Source organism: Macrobrachium rosenbergii, chromosome 10 (genome assembly GCF_040412425.1).
Source record: "Macrobrachium rosenbergii isolate ZJJX-2024 chromosome 10, ASM4041242v1, whole genome shotgun sequence".
In the NCBI taxonomy this organism is placed as follows: Eukaryota; Metazoa; Arthropoda; class Malacostraca; order Decapoda; family Palaemonidae; genus Macrobrachium; species Macrobrachium rosenbergii.
The window spans coordinates 65,624,707-65,648,077 of record NC_089750.1 but is presented as its reverse complement, the minus strand read 5'-3'; the positions used below and the strand labels follow the sequence as shown (position 1 = coordinate 65,648,077).

Here is a 23,371-nt window from a genome sequence, read left to right as displayed (position 1 = left end):
AAATTCCTTCTAATGTATGCAAGTGCAATATGGGTTTACAAACATACTCGATGACGTTCCTAAGGAAGCTTGTGAAGCTATTCCGAAGCTGTGCATTACATGGCTTTTAGGATTAGTTCTTGAATCAGCAGTTGGAAGAAATTTTAGCGATAACTGACCTTGTATCAAATCTGTAGCCACTAATAATACATTTTGTAGAGACAAAGAAACATAAGGAAAATGACACCCGTAATTCATCCCTGAATCAGCTTTTGGAAGAAATTTAGCAATAACTGATGTCCTGTATCAAATCTGTAGCCAATAATAATACATTTTGTAGAGACAAAGAAACATAACTAGGAAAATGAAACACGTCATTATGTTAATTATAGAATTTTTTAAAAGTATTGGAACGTTCATATGTCACTCATGAATAAAAAGGAAGGAAATTTCAAAATTAGATAGACAAAAAAATGAGGAATTGGAAAATAGCAAAAATGTGAAAAGTGACATATAGTAGGTACTTTTCCACGGGTTCTCATAGTCTTTACTTCAGTGTGCGCGCGCGTGTGTGTATGAGAGAGAGAGAGAGAGAGAGAGAGAGAGAGAGAGAGAGAGAGAGAGAGAGAGAGAGAGAGAGGATTACGGTACCAAATGGGGACGGCTTGTCTTCCATAGTTAAAGAGTATTTCCACACATTCGCACTCCTCGAGTTCTGTGCTACATTACGTCCTGTAGATCCCCAGCGACTAGCAGAGAACAAATAAATGATGTGTCTAAGACCTAAGACGGAGTAAGGTAAACAATCTAAAATGGGTAGGCTAAAGGCAACGTCTGCCGAAGCGATGGTAAATGTAAAGTTAAATGCAAATTACTCATCGAGAAATTGAGACTTGAATAACAAAGTAAGTAATAGAATACTGTGGAGGGGAGACATTTCTGGAAACAACAGGAAACAAACTAAAGTCAGAAAAGGGGAAAATTAGCTAACAGATATTAAAAAAGGGGGGAAAGGTAAGAAAGAAATATGATAAAGTGGGTAAATTTGGAAGCAGAGACATATAAGGAATTTTATATATATATATATATATATATATATATATATATATATATATATATATATATATATATATATATATATATATATATATATGTGTGTGTGTGTGTGTGTGTGTGTGTGTATATATGTATATATATATATATATATACATATACATATACATATATATATATATATATATATATATATATATATATATTTAAAAAAATGGGAAAATTTGGAAGCAGGGAAATAGAAAGGATTTTACTTATTTGTTTATATATATATATGCATATAATACATATATGTATATATATATATATAACACATGAGAGAGAGAGAGAGAGAGAGAGAGAGTTAATTAGAACAGCAATACCTTGTTGTGTGCCCATTAGTTTCCCGTTATCCTGGCTTATCACCGACTGATTGGCGTTGAAATTGATGGTCTAAATTGATGGGCTGCGTTTGCTCCTTCTGATGAATACCTCAATTATGGAATGGGGATGGAAGAGGGATGGGGATGGAGGATAGGAGATAGGGAACCGAAGATGTGAGTGACAGAGCGGGGGGCGGGGTGACTTGGGCAGGGGAGAAGGAGCAACGGAAGACGGGGAATAAGAAAGGAGATGCAAAAATAGTGAAGTTAGATTGAGTACTGGAAGAAGTGGAAACAACAAATAAACGATAACAAGGATGATGATGCAACGGGAATAAAGATGGTGGAAATGATAATAGGTTGGAGAGATGAGAATCACTTCGCGGCCTAAGGTGAGAAAATTGTTAATTCAACTTTTGCATCGCCAGAAAGAGGAGAATCGATTCAGAGTATGTTTAATCAAGTGTAAATTGTAGATTGCTTGCATGTATCCGGTAGATATGTGTACGGTATTAAGCATGAAATATATATATTTATATACATATACAGTATATATAAATATATATATATATATATATATATATATATATATATATATATATATATGTATATATATACATATATAGCCTATATATACATAAACACATACATACACGTATTCCCAAGCGTGAGCATTTTTACCCATAAGAAGTGGTATCAGACGTCAGCCTCTTATTTTTGTAGCAAGTATTTTGGGAAGAAGTTGTGGGCCCATGCTATATATACATATATATATATATATATATATATATATATATATATATATATATATATATATATATATATATATATATATATATATATATATATATATATATATATATAGCGACTCATCATTTAAACGTACATGTACCCAAATGAGCTCTTTTCTCCGGCTTGCTCAGCTTGTAAGGATGGTTCTTGAATAAAGTTATTTTTTGGGCTTCAAATGTGACTGCATAAAGAGTCGAATCTCTGTCATCAGGTGTATGAACTCATTCGAAATGGAAAAAGGTTCAGTGATATCATCATTGTGGGCCACTGACAAACTATTTTATGAATATTATCAATGTATGTCAGTATTTAAATCTTAATGATTCGTAGCACATGAGTGTGTGGCCACGTTGAATAATAATAATAATAATAATAATAATAATAATAATAGGATCATGATAAAGATGATGATGATGATAAGTTGAGGAGACTTCTACAGTAGAAATCTAGAGCATCGATTTCCAAGCAGAGGAGAGGACCTATAGATGGCTGACTCACGTGTCTTCTGTCTTTAAGAAACAAGGGAGCCTAAAACGGAAACCAGAAATGACATTGGGTCTTTTATTGTTTTTTTTTTTTTTTTTGCTAATAAGGTTTTTTATGTTTCTTGGTATTATTACGCTTTGTTATGCGTTTTGTCTTGTGAAATTCTATACATACCCCGGTAGAGGGGTAGTCCCATCAGTGCACCTCACGCGGTGCACTGTAGGCATTACTTAAGGATCTTTGCAGCACCCTTTCGGCCCCTATCTGCACCTCCCCTTTCATTCCTTTTACTGTACCTCCGTTCATAATCTCTCTCTTCCATCTTACTTTCCACCCTCTTCTAATAGTTGTTCCATAATGCAGCTGTGAGGCGTTCTTCCTGTTACTCCTTTAAAACCTTTTACTGTCAATTTCCCTTTCAGCGCTGAATGACCTCATAGGTCCCAGAGCTAGGCCTTTTGGCCTAAATTCTGTATTTCAATTCCAGTCCAATTCTATACATACAAACCGGGTTGTTTATCGTCGTAATATTGTATATATGCTATGACTTGTTTATGAATTGACATATACGTTTATCGAAAGTTTCTTGGTAAATATTAATGCATGTTTCTTATAACCAGAACTCTTACCCCTTTTTCTCCCCAACCCTGGTCTTTCACACTTTACTTTTAGTTACGTACTTAATGCAAAGAGTTTCCTCATCACAAAATGTTACTTCTTAACTTTACTCGGTTCTCATTCAATAATTGTTTATGCAGTGTGTATGCTGTTAACTCGTATGCCTAACATACAGTACATTCCTTGTCTGTATCATCTATAAGCACATCTTTTTCTCATTACATTACACTGTTTGTAACTCGTAAGGTGTTTTTTCTCCTCCCTCTCGTTTATTCATGTATCACTCCCTTCGTCTACCATTCAAAAATGCGTCTGTATTTTGTGCCGTTTTAATGTTATTAACTTATAAATATACTGAATACTGCCTTTGTTTTCGTTTGTCATCCTTAAAGTCATTTCTTTCGCAGTGTTAAAATGGTCATAAATCTTAGGAATCCAATTAGCAGCTAAGGTTTTCTGCGGTGTAAAAAGTTGTGAGAGAGAATGCAGTTTTAAACCATCCATGATAAAGGCTGCCAGAACCTAATTAGAGTCTTCTATCGTTAAGGTTTTTTTCTCTCTCTCTTAGGAAAATAATTTTAGAACAAAAAGCATGAATTTTTAATCTTAAATTATGACAATGATACAGTTTGCCTTAAGTATTCACTTGCCTTTAGCTCTTTTACGGTCCAGGAGAGCCTGTGATGGGCACATTTGAAACACTGCAGTATATCCTCCAGAGATTCTTACCAGTAGTTGACTTCTTCGAAGATAAATAACCAGTTACACATTAAATACAACGCTAATAGATTCACAGTTTCGTGAAAAACAATCTGAGTAATAAAAATCCACAATTGAATACAATGTTATGCTCCGCGTTCACCTCACCTTGGTTTGGCGTGAAGATGTCTTGTTTTGGTGGAGTGCAGCACGATTTACCAAAAAAGAAATAATGGTATTGAAAGGTGTCATGAGAATTTCTTCCAGTGTCTGCGAATTGCCCAATAATCTGGAAATTTACAGAAACATTAAAGAGAAAGCAATCTAAATGAAATTAAAATGGGAAAAATGCACAAATACAAAGAAAATCAAGTTCCTCTAAAGTTATTTAAAAGCAAATTGAATCAGAAAACTCATGAAAAACAAGTTCTTGTAAAATGCATTTCAAGGCTATGTGAATTAGTGAGGTTCATTTAAAAATTAAACTGCATTTATTGGCTAAGTGAAGAAGAGAAATTAACAAAATATATCAGGTGTATGTAAAAGCTAAGTGATAAAAAAAATCAGGTTCCTTTAGCGTGTGTACAGGCTTAGTGAATTATTTGTAGCGGACGGTTATAAAAAAAAAAAAAAGGTTCCTTTAGCGTGTGTACAGGCTAAGTGAATTACTTATAGCGTACGGTTATACAATCCATTACTTAAGTTCAGTCCCTATAGCGTGAGGTGGTAACTTTTTATCCTTTATCCTTCAGCTTATTTCCCGCATTTCGAATGTTTTCTTTTTTATCTACCCAAAGTCTAAAGAGTATCTGTCGCAATATTTTGAGTCACTGTCGATTTGAAAATGTCACTTCAGACCTCTCTCTTTTGAACAGTTTGGAGTCTGACCCTAGACCTTGGTCTGGCCTCTCGATAAGCAACGAAATCCTTAGTGACTGAGATTTAAGCAGACTACACGATACCCTGGAGCTAACTCTCATAGCTTATAGTGGAACACACAAATTCCATATAAAGTAATCAATAGCCAATCCTAACTGGTAAATTTGGCAATTATCATTCAATTTAAAACTAATTTACTTCTTCAGTTTCAGAGATGTATCTGACAAGTGAATTACTTCAAAAAAATACATGTACAAGTAAATTTAGTTCTGTATAGCCTATCAAAAACGTAGCTGATTGCAGTAGTTATACCTATTCATGCATAAAGAGAGAGAGAGATACACTAAGTGCTAAGTGTTTTGTAACGCAATGGATGTGTAGACTAAGAAATTAATTACGGTATGTACAGCACAACAATGCAATAATGTCAATGAAAATCTCAAACAGTATTAAGTAATCATACCTTGAGAACAACTCCCAGTGTTGTCGTGGAGACTCTGGATAATTTAGTCTGAGTCAGAATCGCCAGGTTCCACAGATATTGGAGTAAACAGCGATTTTTCAAATTCATGGGTTTTGGAGGTGGTAGGTTGAGATGATGATGTTCCAGTGGCGGGGGATGGGGAGACTACCAGAGGGGCCATGTAGGAGTGGGGAAACAGCTGAAGGCGCTGTGACCTCACCAAGGCGACTGTTAGGTCTAGAGAAGTCGTCAATCGTCGTCTGCCGTCTTGACCGCAGTTCCACCTGGCGAATTTCTTCGGTGGGTGCACTCGTAGCCTCTCCACCAGCTTTCGTATCGCGTAACCACGGCGTAACCCATGGCGGTTACGGAAGTGCCCAAACATCCGCCTGATGTGAGGAAATTTTTGCATTTCCATTTCTCCGGTGATTTGCGATGCCGCCATCTTTGTCTCTGTTTCTCTTACTTTTAAACCCTCACCCCAGTAGAGAGGTAGTGACGTCAGTGTCCCTCACTCGGTGTACTGTAGGCTTTACTTCAGGTTCTTTGCAGAGTCCCTTCCTTAGGCCCCCAGCTGCAACCCCTTTCATTCCTTTTACTATGCCTTCATTCATATTATCTTTCTTCCATCTTACTTTCCACCCTCTCCTAATAATTGTTTCATAGTGCAACTGGTAGGTTTTCTTCCTGCTACACCTTTCAAACCATTTTACTGTCACTTTCCATTCCAGTGCTGAATGACCTCACAAGTCCCAGCGCTTGGTCTTTGGCCTGAATTCCATATTCTGTTCTGTTCTATTCTAAACCCTGACTTCTTTGTTGTAAATACCACTTATACACAGCTTCATATGTTCTTCATTTTTACTGTGGTACATTGCCTTGTGTGTCGCCATGGCTGTATGTTCTTCCAACGCATCTGGACTGTATTTCTTGGCGAAGCAACGCAAACTATCTTTGGTCTTCGTGTCACCCACCGTTTTCTTCGTTTGGGATGTCTGGCTTCTGGGAAACCGTTAAACGCTTCCTCTTCCGTTTCGACTCATCAACAACGCGAGACATCATGCATACGATGAAGTGGATTCCTGAAAGGGGAAAATGTTCCATATTACTTTTGAAATACGAACAAATAAGTCCTTTTCAGTGTACACTTCTTTACACAGTGAAATTTAGAACGTCAGACTGTTTGTTTGAGATGATTTAGGCATAACAAAATTAACAAGTGAAAAAAAAATACATTTTTATCGTAACGAAACATATTCTTAATGGAATGTATAGCTCTAAAAGAAAGATTAACAATTGTAACGTACTGTGTAATGCACAAGCGGGTGTAGTTTCATTTCGTTTAACCCCGGATTCATAGAATTTCAGAGCATGCTCTCAGGATAAATAGAACACACATATATATATATATATATATATATATATATATATATATATATATATATATATATATATATATATATATATATATATATATATATATATATATAGCCACATAACTTCACCTTGTATATATATACTCAATTGCTCGTATTAGCCTCCATTCATATCCATAAGTACTAAAATCTTTAAGAGCCATACAGCCTTCTTCATCGGGTACCGATGCACGTAGTAGATGACAGCTACGTTCGGGTATATTTATGTGGTCCTCCAGACATCTCTTGTTTCCTTCTAGTCCCTTGGGTGACTTGCCTGTTCTACTGTTCTTGTTCTTCCGTATTCTTCTTGGTCTCTGCGGTCGTGTGTCTACTGTAGTCTTTCTACGGTGTACAGGATTATCTTCCTCCCAAGTGTGGCTGTGATCAAGGTCTAGACCTTGGCTGTAATCTCCTTGGTGCATCGTACTTGATGAAGAAGTCTGTATGTCTTTGAAAGATTGCAGTACTGTGGAAATCATAGAGCTGGAAGCTAAACCATCCCATCCTATTGAAGCCTACCCTGAGTAATTTTAAATAAATATAAAGATATATATGTATATATATATGTATATATATATATATATATATATATATATATATATATATATATATATATATATATAGATAGAGAGAGAGAGAGAGAGAGAGAGAGAGAGAGAAGAGAGAGAGAGAGAGAGAGAGAAGAAATAAATAAAAAAATCACGAAGGAAAGAGAAACTATGGAGTGCTGCAAGACCTTTCGACTTATAGTCCTTTACTTAGCAGACTGCTAAGTAAAGGACTATAAGTCGAAAGGCCTTGCAGTACTCCATTGTTTCTGTTTCTTAGTGGATTTTGTCTTTGTTTCATCACGTTCCACATTTTTTCGTGCTTCAGATATACACACACACATATGTGTATGTATATATATATATATATATATATATATATATATATATATATATATATATATATATATATATATATATATATATATATATATGGTTACATAATTCACAAGCACTAAGCTACAAATGTCGTGCAGTATCCAATTCACTCCCACCTCGGAAATGATACCGACAGGAAACTATAACTGATAATTAGCTGACAACCATTTACCAATTATACTTCCTCTGGTTTTATTCCCGAGGTACAGTGAATTGGATATTAAACGGCAGTTGTAAGTTAATAATGTCACGGTGATGTGATAAAAATTCAAACACATATATGTATATATATATATATATATATATATATATATATATATATATATATATATATATGTGTGTGTGTGTGTGTGTGTGTGTGTGTGTGTGACTAACACTTATTACCAGTTCTGTAGTGCACATAGTGCAATGCAGCGAACCAGTTTTTACATATTTCCTTGGGATTTTAGAGCACGTGCTTGCCAGATCATCGTATGGATTTATTTTTGCATGTCCGAATGAGTGATTCCCTATTCTTTGATACTCACCCGATTGCAGTGACACTCACTCTGCTTTTGGGCAAAAATCTTAGAATTCCAATACACTTGTTCGTATAACGAACAAAGAGGCGTAGCGCAATCACTTGAAAAAATCACATGAGGAACTGTTTTTATATGTTCGGTTAACGATGATTTCCTGTTCTGTGCTGTAGCACACGTACAATTGGAGTCTCACTTTTAAACTAAACATCTTAGGATTTTGGATTTTAAAATGTGCTCACTCGGTGAACAAGAATTATGCGAACACTTTCCCCAAAATACAATATAATTTTCCCATAATTTTTGCTTTCCGAGTAAGATTAATACTTGCAAGAGTGTGACTGAAAAATTTGAAATAGTTTCTTGCATGCAATGACACTTTTTTTTTTTAACCAACGTCTCATAATTCCTGAACATGAGATGAATGTGGACACTCACTTTTTTTTTTAAATTCCTTTTAAGTGTAAATTTAACAATGTACTGAAAGTGCTGTACAATGTATAACTATACAGTACTCTGTAGTGTAGAACGTTGAGTTCACGAGAAGAAGTCTGAAGTATAGTATACTTGCGGAAGCAGAAACACAAGAGATAACTCTATGGAAAGCAGTTCTTTACTTCTCTACATGGGAGACAACATACGCCGATTGACCAACTCAGGCGCCCATGGTGGTCGAATCCAGGAAAAAGTCACAGGGAAAAAAGTCACATCACATTAATCTTTCCTAGATAGTTACCCCAAGGGTTTTAATCCGGTATGTATCCTCCTTTGCGACCTGTTTAGTACAAGCCCGTTGGGGATTACCGTAAAAATGTAAACAAAAGATTGTAAATATCATTAAGATAATGGCCCCCAAGAAATATTGTGAATTTTTTCCTGTAACTTTATTACTGGCCACCATATATTACTGTGACTTTTTTTTCCTAGCCAAAATTGTGACTTTTTTTTTTTATTTTTTTCCTGTGACTTTATTGCCGGCCACCTGGTGGTCACCTACCTTGGGAACAAAGAACCCAAGCTCACAGGTTTAGACAGGAAGGCGTCGACTGAACTCATTTCATCGTTCGATAAGTTTAGCGTACTTCGCAGACTATTCCGTAATTTTTTTTTTTTGTGCCGGACTCGGACGCTTCCGCAAAGTAGCGAGGCCGTCCGTAAGGTAGACCACTGAGAGGAGCTAAGTAGGAGCCGAGCTTCTTGTTACATGCCATCGCTGTCGTGTTGTTTAGGTCCAACAGCTTGCTCGCTACTTATCGCCAAGGTGTAATGTTCCATAACAATGAAATGCCCAATTAAATTGAGGTGTCATTGTAACTGATTTGAAAGATTAACACTAAATAGAGAGGGAGAGTGGCGGGGGTATATGGTGGCGGTGGGGGTTCGCTAATTAGTTATGGAGGATAGGCTTACACGGGATATGTCAGAAACTGGGTGTCTGAAAAATACACCCTGGTCTCTGCCTGAAGTTAGGTCCATTGAACTGAATAAGTAATGATCTCATTATCTACGGCTTTCCAGTGAAACTAATTTAATGAAAAATAAACTTGGCAGTGGAGTTTGTAATAAACGTACCTTTTAATCATTAGCGTTTAATTTGATAAAAATTAAATTTATAGGGAGACATTCGTTACACATCCTCTAAATTTGCGTGAGTTCACAGCGCGCATGGGATTTAATTAACATTAGAGTAGATAAGTTAATTTTTATTGGTACACCCTGAGTAGCAATATTACTTCCGGAAGAGAGAGAGAGAGAGAGATCATTCCCATTTTGTTGATAGATATCATATAATTTCTAGAGAAATTGCGGTATTCACAGTAGATGTATTTCAGCATATTTATTCATTTTAGCTACTTACCTGTCTACTGGCTTCTAAGGATGTTCGTATCATCATTTTGGTGTTCCTGTTACTTTACAGAGATTACCTTACTGAAAGACTAATTTTCGTGTACTTTGCTTTGAATTTCGAAAATCAGTCTCATAAATAAGAATAAATCGTATGCAAAATAGTTTTTGACCTTACAGTAGACTTGTCATAGAAACAAAGGCTGATGAGTAGTGGTTTGCTTGTAAATTCTGTTCTTTTAAAGAAAAAAAAATGTAAGCTTTAAGAATGAGAATTTCTTTTAAGGTCATATCTTAATTTGAGGTCTATTAACTGGTGTAGTAATTTCCCCAGTTTTGTTGAAAGTAGCAAAGTATCGTAGTTTTCGAGCCAAAATGTTCTCACTGGCCTTCGGAGTAATGCTGGGTTACGTCGAAATTCAGTTCGCTGTTGGGCCATAAGACAGTAATTGTCTCAACAAAATTGCATCTCTGGGTACGTCACTTGTTAAGCGCGGTATCAGTATTTTGCTAACACAGATCGACAAACTTCATGACTACCGAAGCTGCTGCTGATATTGGAAATATAATTGCATTCTTTGGGAGTGCATCAGATAGGCCATTGTTTTGATGAGCAGGCTACCACAGAATGCCGTGTTCCTCCTGAGCGAAAAGAGGAAAGACCAGGCAGTGTTTTCTTAGCGCTTTCCACAAATTTATTTGCGTGTCTGTCTGTGTGAGTTTTCATGGTACTGCGTCTTTTAGACAAGAGCATTGAATCAATGGGGAATGGATCCTGTGAGAGACTGCTGAGGCTTCAAACGCATTACAATCACAGATCAGTTTACTTATTGTTTTGTTTGGTTTGTTTATAAAATCTTGCATAGCCAATGAGTTTAGCGCATATTACAGAAACATCAGGAAATTTGGACTCAGTTGCCTGGAATACAGAAAGGGTACAAACTGGGAGAAATATACGGAAAGAATACAGCCTCAGTAGAAGTTGTTTTATTATTATTATTATTATTATTATTATTATTATTATTATTATTATTATTATTATTATTATTATTATTATGAAATAGTCTTACCAGACCGCTGAGCTGTTTATCAGCTCTCACACGGCTGGCCAGAAGGATTTTTTTTAATTATAATTTTTTTTATATTTTGTCAAATTATAATTTTTCAAAAGCCTAATGATTGGATTAATTTCAAATGCTGAAGTTTCTGACAAAATCAACTCAAGTTTTTAAATGAAAAGATAAGCGATACACGAGTAGATGAAAGATCATAAAGGAAGAGAATGATAAAAATGAAAATCTCTGGAAGAGGGAAACACGCGTGTTTTGGAGATTCACGGTCGTATTTTAATAGCCAAAAGTTTAGAATATAAACAGATTTGTGGAGATTTTTTTAAGACTGGTGAGCGGATTTGGTATCCGGAGATAAAAAGTCCTACTACTTAGCAGGGTTATTGATAAAACCGTATAGATTTGGATAAAAGTATATCCATTCGTTCGGCTTTGTATGTACATTTAATGCTGCCTTGGAATATTTTTGTATATTCTTTTCTTCCTGCATTGTACTATGCTCTTTTCCATTTCAAGTTGCGTTTCAGTTAACATAACTTTTTTCCTTCTTGCAACTGTTAGGCTCATTCATTAAGAGTGAGATTTCAAGCTTTAAATTTCCCTTTTGTCTTCTTGTCTTTGTCGTAGCCAAGTTTATTTTCTCTTTCCCTTGCGTTCCTCTGCTTTCTGTCGTCTTTAATCATTTTCTTCTCAGACTCTATGCTTTGGTAATGGTATATTTTTTTCTGCTCACGCAAGAATTGTCTTATTCCACTTGAAAACTTTCCTTTTTTACTCTCCTTCACTGTCCTTCTTTCACATTTTGATCGAAGTTTCCCTCTGCTCAATTATTTTTCTCTATTTTTGATCTCTTTTTCTGGTGACAGTCATCATTCTCCTTCGTTCTTTGCTCAGTTGAATTCTTTGTTTTGTGCAACTCATATAATCTTGATATGTCCACAAGGAGCTCAGTAAATTATTTATTATTGTATTCCACATCCACGTATAATTAATAAAAAAAAATTATTTTTCCAGGTTAAATTGAAATTCGGCAGGATTTCAAGTAGCAGTATGCTCTATGTGTTATTACCTCCCACAGGGAGGTTATCCTTTTTATTTGTTTTGAGTAATTTTGTCTGTGTCAGTCAGATTACGTTGATGAAATCGGGAGGAATTTAACAAAATGACTACCAACAAGTGATTAAAGTTTGGGAGAACTTGGAATCTACTTAATTTATGGGAAGATAAGGCCTTTTTGAGGTGGCTTACTTAGTCGTGGCGTCTGTTTGTGGCCGCCGAATGCTATTGTATTTTGATATGGATCTGTAGATACTATAATCTATATGCAACATGTATTTGTCACTGTATAACGTATTCTCGTCTCCCATGTATATAACATTGTATATTGATAAGTGGCCACTGTATTCTTGCCTCACATGTATATTGATAAGTGGCAACCGAACGCTTAGCAGTATGCCGCTTCCCCTCTCCGAGTTCGGTTGCTCATAAGCATTATCCTTGTTTCATTGTAGCCTTACCTAATAAAGAACCTATATTTTAGGTGAGCTTGTTTCACGTCTCCTGCCAACCAACAGGATCAAGGTTTTTTTTTTTTATCTAGTATTTTGTCCCTTTTAACTCAGGACATTCAGCCTTCGGTCAAAATTAGAAGCCAAATGAATTTTAAGCTTGTAGATAGTTTTGTAGTGAAGGTCTTGAAATTCAATTGGACAACCTTTCAGCCGAACGAATGTCCCGAGAGTCTCTCTTTTTTTTCATTGAAGGAATCCACGGTGTAGAATTGGACATTCGCTCACCGGATAAAAAACTGGTTTATTTATGAATCTTTTCTTTTGGACCTTTCGTAACGTGATTTGTTACTTGTATTGCTGTATTTTCGTAAGCTCTGCTTCTTTTATCAGTCCTTTTACCCACACACGACTTTCCTTTCAGTGCTTCCTTCCGTTCATGTTATTAAACTAGATAAATAATTATACGTCTGTTCTACCTATTCCTCACACCGTTGGACTGTGGAACAGCTTTTCAGAGAATGTCGTGCAGTTGGAACTTCAGAAGTTCAGGCGAAAATGCAATATATTACTATCCTAATAGTATTATTCTTGCGTTTTAATACATTTTTAACGATTTATCTATCATTAATTTATTTTTTTCTTTTTTAATTAGTGGGATCTCTTCTTTCTGTGTTTCCCTTTACTTCCTCGTAATGAACACCATATTCTTTGGAAGCTTGAATTTCAAGTCAGTGACCCTGTGGGCTTGTTCCGTATGAATAGGTTTCATCTACTGAATAATAATAATAATAATAATAATAATAATAATAATAATAATAATAATAATAATAATAATAATAATAACAGATCTGCGTTTATGTGTTCTTTTGTATGTATATCGTCACCTACAGAAAGACGGACTCTTGTAGTAAGGCCATGTGTAGCCTTGTCAAATACAACAGATGCAAGCTATTCAGGAAATACAGCTGCATCATTGTGATTTTCTCAGTATGATTATTTTTGTATCAGAATTGAAATACTTGCTCAAGGTGATTTAATTTCTTTTGAAAGGCCGAGTTTGTACGTGTTTCGAAGAACGTGTTTGTCATGACAAGTCCGACTTATTTGAGGAGAGCGTTCTCTTGAAGTTTCTGAGCGTATGTATGTGCGTATACTAAAGGGACAGAGCAACAGACAGATCCATTTGCATCTTAGACAATGATTCATGTTACAAAAACTCTACATACATACACATATAAAACACACACACATAAATTATATATATATATATATATATATATATATATATATATATATATATATATATATATACTGTATATATATATATCTTTCTATATAGGCTTTTTCATTTACTAATTTATTTGTTTTTGCTTGCTTATTGTCTTATACCCGTCGTTTGTCAATAAAAATGTTATACAATTTTAGCTGTCTGACAACGAAACCTTTTTCATTCCCATGGCGTTCCTTTCTCTGCATTCAGCGTTCAGTCATTGTGGTTGTAAATGAAATTTAAATGGATCACCGCTTGAGAATTTCGAGCAGCTGGCAACCATTGCCATTGCAAGACACGCCATTTTTCATATTTCAGTATCAAACCCCTTTTTTTAATTATTCCAACAAAGTTTCGTTTTCAGTAATACTGCTCCCAACTACAATATTAATAACAAGCCACTCCTTGGAACTTTTGAACTTCTCTATATCGAGCTCGAGATCTTTTGTGTGAGGTCCTGCCATGACATAACTCTGACGTTTGATATCTTGGGGATAGGTTAATTAATAACTCTCTCTTACCTTTCCAGACGCGATGCAGGAGAACATGATCAAGACCATTCTGCTGGCCACCAACCTATGTCTGTGGGTAAGTACGCTTTGTAATACAAAATTCTTCTTCTTTTTAAGAATATCACCTTAGAGTATGTTTAGTTAGGTAGTGTTAAGCTGGGCTCAAAACTTTAGGCTTTTATTTAAATATACTTCAAGTAGAGATGCCAGAAAAATTATCACAGATATAGAGGAACGTTGTCTTTCCCCCTCATTCTACAAAAGTCATCGTTGCTTGTCTGTTGATTGCTAGAGACATTTAGAACACTAATTAAATACTAGGGTTAAACATGGATACATTATATATATATATATATATATATATATATATATATATATATATATATATATATATAATATATATATATATATATATATATATAATATATATATGTATGTATATATATCGTAAATATGTATACGTATATAAATAAAAATGTATATATATATTTATTTATAATATATATATATATATATATATATATATATTTATATTATATCTATATATATACAGTATATGTATACATATACTGTATATTGTATATAAATGTGTGTATATATATATATATATATGTGTGTGTGTGTGTATATACTGTATATATATATATATATATATATATATATATATATATATATATATATATATATATATATATATAGAGAGAGAGAGAGAGAGAGAGAGAGAGAGAGAGAGAGAGAGAGAAGGTTAACCAGAATTCTTTCCCCTCTTATTTTTTCCCTCTCTTATGAGAACACTGAGCGTCTTCAGGAGAATATGGCAGACCCTAATTGGACCTGAAAAAGTTCCCTGATCAAACAGAAATTCGAAGAAGCAAACCCACCCTCCCGACAGTTATTAGGAACGAAATGAGGACAAGTCGTACCCCAAGTCTAGAAAATGGTTCAATGTATGAGAAAGTCTCAGATGTTTTCTCAGTCTCTTATTGCTCTTGCGCGCGCTCGCTCGCACGCACAAATGTATATGTATATATATATATATATATATATATATATATATATATATATATATATATATATATATATATATATATATATACATATATATACACAAAATTTGTTCTTGCAATTCTGAAAGAACTTATTTGCCTCCTTTCTACCTTTTATACACACATATTTATATATGTATGTATGTATATATGTACATATATATATGTACATATACAAATGTGTACTTATTTATCCACATACATATAAATATGTATGTGTATGTACAGTATATATATATAATGAGAAAGATAGGTAAATAATAGTTCTTTCAGAAATACAATGACAATTTTTGTCCAAAATTTCTTACGCTGTTTTATTAAGTAGGAGAGAGAGAGAGAGAGAGAGAGAGATTATTTTTTCACTAAATTCTTGACAAAATCAGTTTACTTAATAATGGGAAAAAGAAGACGTAATTAGTGTAGGAAAGGAGCTCGAAATTGTCCACCAATACTTTATTGACAGACCGTTGATCTCGCTTTTATGCAAATAGTAGTGATAATCTGAGATGTACAGGTCTCGTATACTATATATATATATATATATATATATATATATATATATATATATATATATATATATATATATATATATATACATATACTGTATATATATATATATATATATATATATATATATATATATATATATACTGTATATATATATATATATATATATATATATATATATATATATATATATATATATATATATATATATATATATATATATATATATACTGTATATATATATATATATATCCCTTGATGGGATGCATCCAGAGTAATAATTAATAGTAGTAACTGTCACAAGCCGTAAGTTCGAATCTTTGTTATGGATGACTATAGGCACGTCTGGTTGCAATATATTATGACTGTTGACATGATTAGTGAATTAGATCATTGCAGTTAGTCGACTGTGTTGGGTCGTAGCCAGGTTGAAAAAAAAAAGGATGTGGCAAGCCGTCCTTTGGAAGGGGAAAGGTCATTTGCTATGCTGTCTGTCTTCCGATCAACGAAGATACGCAAGTTTGTGTCTGGCCAATACTCGGATGGGTGACCACCACGATTTACCAGCCCCTTGAACATCTGTGGGTTAGGGCGTAGTGCTAGCAACCTCACCTTAACTAAAACGGCGTAAATCTTGAAAGATATTTGCCATTTAATTAAATTGGAATTTGTTTATTTGTCTGATTACTTGATATAGGGCATGCACCATTTATTCGTCTATTAGATAATTTCACCTGTGCATTTGATATAGATACTTATTTATTAATGGTTAATTGTACTTTCATTCATCTGCATGGGGCATTCCGAGTGGCCTTTTCTATTAAAATAGGTTTAGACTTGTTTATTTGGTTACTTGACGTAGGAGATGCCCCATTTATTCGCCCCTTCGATCATTTTTATCCATGTATTTTATGTACACACTAATTAATTGTTTGTTAATTTTACTTTTATAATTCACTTTCGTTTTGATACCTTTGGCCGCCTGTCTCTCTTATGTCTGTATCTACCCTCACTTCACTTTGACCATTTTTCTTTCTGTTACGAAAGTATAGATCTCGCAGTCTGCTAATGGATTTCCGCAGTGTTCTGAAAAGGTGGAATAAATTCTTTTATTCTCTCTCACTTTTCTGACGAGGAAAGGACAAGGGTTGAGAATGAAGGTTTTATCCGTTAGAAAATTCAAGATGAACTTTCAGAAAAAGTATTTATGTATATGTGTATATATACTTGCATAAAATACACTTTTTTGGCGTATTCTTTCACGTGGCTAAGCCTTGTTAAACACTGATGCATTTTGGTCTTGGTTTTCTCGTATTCAACAGCAGTTTATATATCTTCATTCGACAGCTGCTCCAACCATAAGTTGATGGTTATTTTCAGGTAAATAATGAAGACTGTTTTCGTTAAAATAGATTTGAAAGTAGCTTTATCAAGAAGTTTAAATTGCCTTACTCTTTTCTTTCTGTTATTATTAATTTTGTCTGTCTTGTGATGAGGCGGATTACTGACAACCATCAGCATAATGATGCAACTGCGTCGATGACCCTAGTAGTTGTGACGCCAGTTAAAACCAGCCGGTCATTCAGAAATGGTATAAGAAGCAAAAGTTCCTTTAATACTCAGCAAGAGAAATTCTAAAAGAAATTTCCTCTAGCCACTTAAAAACCCCTACGTCGCGTTTTGTGGCCATCTAACTCAACTGAACAATAAGAGTAAGAACGAAGAAAGAAAAAAACAATTCCACAGTGCCGAGCCTGAAGAAGCAGTGTTCATTTTGCGTTAACTTGCCCTTGACGCTCGTGTTATGCGTCTGGGAAATTTGACACTAAACTTGCCTTAGTTTGTCTCGGAGAGACACCACGAGTCTTGACGTTCCTCGTTTACTATAATCCTGAACAGTTATCTGTGTTGTTTCGAGGAAATTGCGTGTGTGAGTGCATTTTAGCAAGTAATGTACGTATGTGAGTGTGTGTGCATAAAGAATGGAGAGACGTTAGCAAAGTAATATAATGGGTTTTATTGCGCTAAGTGTTTGCGAGCATAGTTTGATGAATTACTTCGGTATCACCGATGAAGAGAGAGAGTCATTTAGGAATTCATACTGAAATGACTCTCTAAATTCATACTGAAAACTACGTCATTAATTACTTACGTTTATTTCAAATACCTATTGAGAGAGAGAGAGAGAGAGAGAGAGAGAGAGAGAGAGAGAGAGAGAGAGAGAGAGAGAGAGAGAGAGATTTTAGGAATTCATACTGAAAACTACGTCATTAATTACTTACGTTTATTTCAAATACCTGTTAAGAGAGAGAGAGAGAGAGAGAGAGAGAGAGAGAGAGAGAGAGAATTTTATAAACGCTAGGTTTATAAACCATCCTTCAAAATAGGTTTGAAAATAATTCGGGAGATGAAAACAAGAGTTAAAACCTAAAAAATAAATTATGTTTGCAGTAGGATGTAATTTAAAGTTAAATGCAAAAAGTTTATAGTACATACAAAATACAAGCACAACAACACTTCGTTCCAGTTGATAATAAGGCAAAGAAATAAAGTGGATAAAAAACCCAATGTTTACGTGGTGGAGTTTCCCTTATTATTGTCAATGGAGCCTCGTTCATACAAATAGTCTTTCCCTTTCATTAGTTCGGATGGAAGAGGGGAGGACGGGATGCTTCCACCCAAGTAAAAGAGAGAGAGAGAGAGAGAGAGAGAGAGAGAGAGAGAGAGAGAGAGATTCCCTTGAAACTGTAGAACAATTCTCCTTCTCGGTCTGCAAGAATGAACATTACAACAGGTTGGTGGGCCTCTCTCTCTCTCTCTCCCCGAGTTCTTGGCTCTTACCGTATTCGGTGTTTAAAAGTTACAGTCTTCTGTTAGCTCTCTCTCTCTCTCTCTCTCTCTCCGAGTTCTTGGCACTTACCGTATTCGGTGTTTAGAAGTTATAGCCTTCTGTTAGCTCTCTCTCTCTCTCTCTCTCTCTCTCTCTCTCTCTCTCTCTCTCTCTCTCTCCGGTATGTCCTACTTGGGCGTGGCCAAAATAGGTGAGTGAGTGTAATAGGACTTAATGTTTCTATTTTTTTTCTTTTAGAATTACGTAACCTTTATATATATTATATTTACTCCGATACGTTTTTCTGAATGGCTTCTTCGAACCTCAGCTGGGTTTGAAAGTCGCACCATCCGATAACATTCGATTTCCCGGTCGATTTGCCAAACTGATATCAAATTCAGATTCGAAACCGTTTCCATTAGAAAAGAATATATTGTCTCCCTAGACCGTGATGCGAATCAACAAATCTCTCTCTCTCTCTCTCTCTCTCTCTCTCTCTCTCTCTCTCTCTCTCTCTCTCTCTCTCTCTTAGAAATTCATTTCTCGTTATAGTGTGGTTCGGATTCCACAATAAGCTGTAGGAATAAACTCAAGCGGTTAAAAATATACTTTTCAGCATGAATTCCTAAATGAATCTCTCTCTCTCTCTCTCTCTCTCTCTCTCTCTCTCTCTCTCTCTCTCTCTCTCAACTAGTTTTTAGAATAGTAGTGGATAATTAATAATGTAGTTTTCCGCATGAATTCCTAAATGACTCTCTCTCTCTCTCTCTCTCTCTCTCTCTCTCTTAACTGGTATTTAAAATGAGCGTAAGTAATTAATGACGTAGTTTTCAGCATGAAATTCTAAATCTCTCTCTCTCTCTCTCTCTCTCTCTCTCTCTCTCTCTCTCTCTCTCTCTCTCTCTCTCTGTCGTAACAAGTATTTGAAATAAACGTAACCGATTAACCATGATGTTTTTAGCATGAATCCCTAAATGATGGCGCCTTGATATGTTGCAAGAAATGGTTGTGAGTCTTGTAGCTAATAAAATCTATTTCACGAATGACAGAAGTGTGAATTGAGACTTTTTTAGTTTTCTGTAAAAGAAAACTATTGTGCCGGCTTTGTCTGTCCGTCCGCAATTTTCTGTCCGCACTTCTGTCCGCCCTCAGATCATAAAAACTACCGAGACTAGAGGGCTGCAAATTAATTTGTTGATCATCCACCCTCCAACCATCAAGCATATCAAATTGCAGTCCTCTAGCCTAATTAGTGTTTTATTTTATTTAAGGTTAAAGTTAGCCATAATCGTGCATCTGGCAACGACATAGGACAGGTCACCAACGCCCGTGGTTAAAGTTTCATGGGCCACGGCTCATCCAGCATTATACCGAGACCACCAAATGACAGATCTATTTTCGGTGGCCTTGATTATACGCTGGCGCATTTTTTTCTTGTTTTTGACGATTATAAAAACTGCTGATAATTCTCTCCCTCCAGCTGGGTCATCTCAGGTGCCAACTATGTATTTGTCCAACGTCGTATGATGTCCATGAAATAAATGTTCACAAATCTTCGGTACTATCGTACCCTCGGTATCATGGCCTCCCATCAGTCTTTGGTTGGGATTCCGTTGCTTGATTTACGACACAGAACACTCGCTTATTTATTACTCGTTTATTTATTTTTGTCTTTTCTATCGTTTTTGTAACGCGGGCATGCACGTCTGTGGGGTCTTCTTAGGATCATCATGGGTGATAATAATAGTTATTTTTATGGCACTTTAGTTCCTCGTTGGGTGAGTCGGTAGAGTTGTCGCCTAGCACTCGCTAGGCCCGAGTTCGAGTCTCCGGCCGGCTAATGAAGAATTAGAGGAATTTATTTCTGGTGATAGTAATTAATTTCTCGGTATAATGTGGTTCGGATTCCACAATAAGCTGTAGGTCCCGTTGTTAGGTAACCAATTGGTTCTTAGCCACGTAAAATAAGTCTAATCCTTCGGGCCAGCCCTAGGAGAGCTGTTAATCATCTCAATGGTCTGGTTAAACTAAGATATACTTTTTTATGACACTTAAAGAATTAATAAAAAGTTCATAACTTAAATGAAAATGTATTTCAAAAGCGTCCTTTTGCCAAAGCTAATATAGGCTATATTACTTTAACTATGAACCACAGCGGACTTCTTTTCCAATAATAATAATAATAATAATAATAATAATAATAATAATAATAATAATAATAATAATAAATATTTTAATTGTTTTAAAAATACGTCTTCATAATATCATTGTTTGAGGAGCTTTGCGTCGCAAGAGTTGGCTGATGATAAAATCCCTTTTGAAAATCTAGTTGTTTACTGCCAGTAAAACTCATGTAATACATCTAGGTATCTTCAATGATAAATACACTCAGACACAAACACACGCAAATATATTATCTATATATATCTATATATATATATATATATATATATATATATAGATATATATATATATATATATATATATATATATATATATATATATATATATATACATATACATAGTGTGTGTGTATTTTTGTATGTGTGTATATGTATGTAATGTTTGTATGTGTATGTAAGATTTATTTCATTTTCTATCTCTCGCCACGTCACATGAAATACTACGTTCCATGCCCTTGTACTGGGATATATATATATATATATATATATATATATATATATATATATATATATATATATATATATATATCTATATACATATACATATACATATATATGTATGTATATATGTATATATATATTGTATATATGTATATATATTTTATATATATATATATATATACATATACATACATATATATATATATATATATATATATATATATATATATATATATATATATACTGTATATATATATATATATATATTTATTTATTAACACATTCATTTTACGCCAGTGAATAGAATGATACAGTTTTCTCATTTTGAATAACATCGGGAGGTCCTCTTTTAACCACAGATCCTTTTGAAAACCGTTCGTCCATTCAGGTTGTTTGTATGAAATACCAGTTGATTTTACAATCGAAGCCAGTTTTATTGCTTGTTTCAAATATTCTCTGCGGGAAATTTTGACTATAATACTTAATCATAGTCGTGATACTGTATTTTTATTTGTAAGTGGTGAAATATATATTTATATATATATATATACTGTATATACATATATATACTGTGCTGTGTATATATTTTTTTTTTTTTTTTTTTTGTTTACCCTTTTGACTCCAACTCCCCCAAAGGGGGAGAGCACTTATGGTAGAAAAGGTATTTTTGTAAATTTGTATACATAGTATATAAAATTTTGCACGTGTTTCATACGTATATATGAGTACGCATTCTCTCTCTCTCTCTCTCTCTCTCTCTCTCTCTCTCTCTCTCTCTCTCTCTCTCTCTCTCTCTATATATATATATATATATATATATATATATATATATATATATATATATATATATTTGTGTGTGTGTTTCTAAGAGAGAGAGAGAGAGAGAGAGAGAGAGAGAGAGAGAGAGAGAGAGAGAGAGAGAGAGAGATGTTTGTATGTGCTTGCATACGTGAATGATCATTTGTATAAACACACACACGCGTATATTCAAGTACATCAGAAAAGAGTTAGGGAACTTGAAAAACTCTACCACCTAACACTATTCAGTTCAAAACGAAACCGTAGTTGTTATTGGCACTCGAAGGGGAACCCACAGCCTCTCTTTCCCCCGAAGGACTTGGAGTATGGTCACGCTCTCCATAGGTTTAAGGGTCCTTCTCTTTCCTTGTCCTTTTTTCACCGTTTTATTGTTGGAGTTTTCCAGGTGTTTCAGTTGGAGAATAAGTTCTTCTGTATTTGTTGTTTTTGCCAGTTTATTCCTCTTCTGTTTATATGTGTGTGTGGAATATTATTATTATTATTATTATTATTATTATTATTATTATTATTATTATTATTATTATTATTATTATTAATATTAATATTATTATTGGTGAAAAAATCCTCAGTCGTGTAAATGTACAGTAAATATATATTAGAGTTTGGTATTTATTATTATTATTATTATTATTATTATTATTATTATTATTATTATTATTATTATTATTATTGCTGTTGTTGTTGTTATTACTATTATTGGTGAAGAAATCCACAGTGGTGTAAAAATATATTAGATTTTGGTATTTATTATTATTATTATTATTATTATTATTATTATTATTATTATTGTTGTTGTTGTTGTTGGTGAAGGAATCCACAGTGGTGTAAATGTAAATACATATCAGAAATAAATATATACAAAACGAGAGCTTTCGAGAACCTGCTCGATTCTCCTCATTCGGACTCAGATTGAGAAGGAGAGTCAAGCAGGTTCTCGAAAGCTTTCGTTTGTTTGTGTGTGTGTGTGTATGTATATGTATATATATATATATATATATATATATATATATATATATATATATATATATATATATATATTTATATATATATATATATATATATATATATATATATATATATATATATATATATATATATATATATATATATATATAGTATATTTCTGATGTATATTTACATTTAC

At 34.1% G+C, this 23,371-nt stretch overlaps 1 protein-coding gene across 2 annotated transcripts in view; it reads left to right on the top strand.

Annotated features, from left to right (window-relative positions):
• The window catches only part of LOC136842737 (CD151 antigen-like), a 288,000-nt gene that overhangs the window by 171,374 nt on the left and 93,255 nt on the right, over positions 1 to 23,371 (top strand). For both annotated transcript variants that reach the window (XM_067110476.1, XM_067110475.1), the window contains one exon: positions 14,419 to 14,477. In XM_067110476.1, the coding sequence (XP_066966577.1) occupies positions 14,424 to 14,477 (54 nt within the window). In that variant the 5' untranslated portion in view covers positions 14,419 to 14,423. The remainder of the gene's footprint in view (positions 1 to 14,418; positions 14,478 to 23,371) is intronic.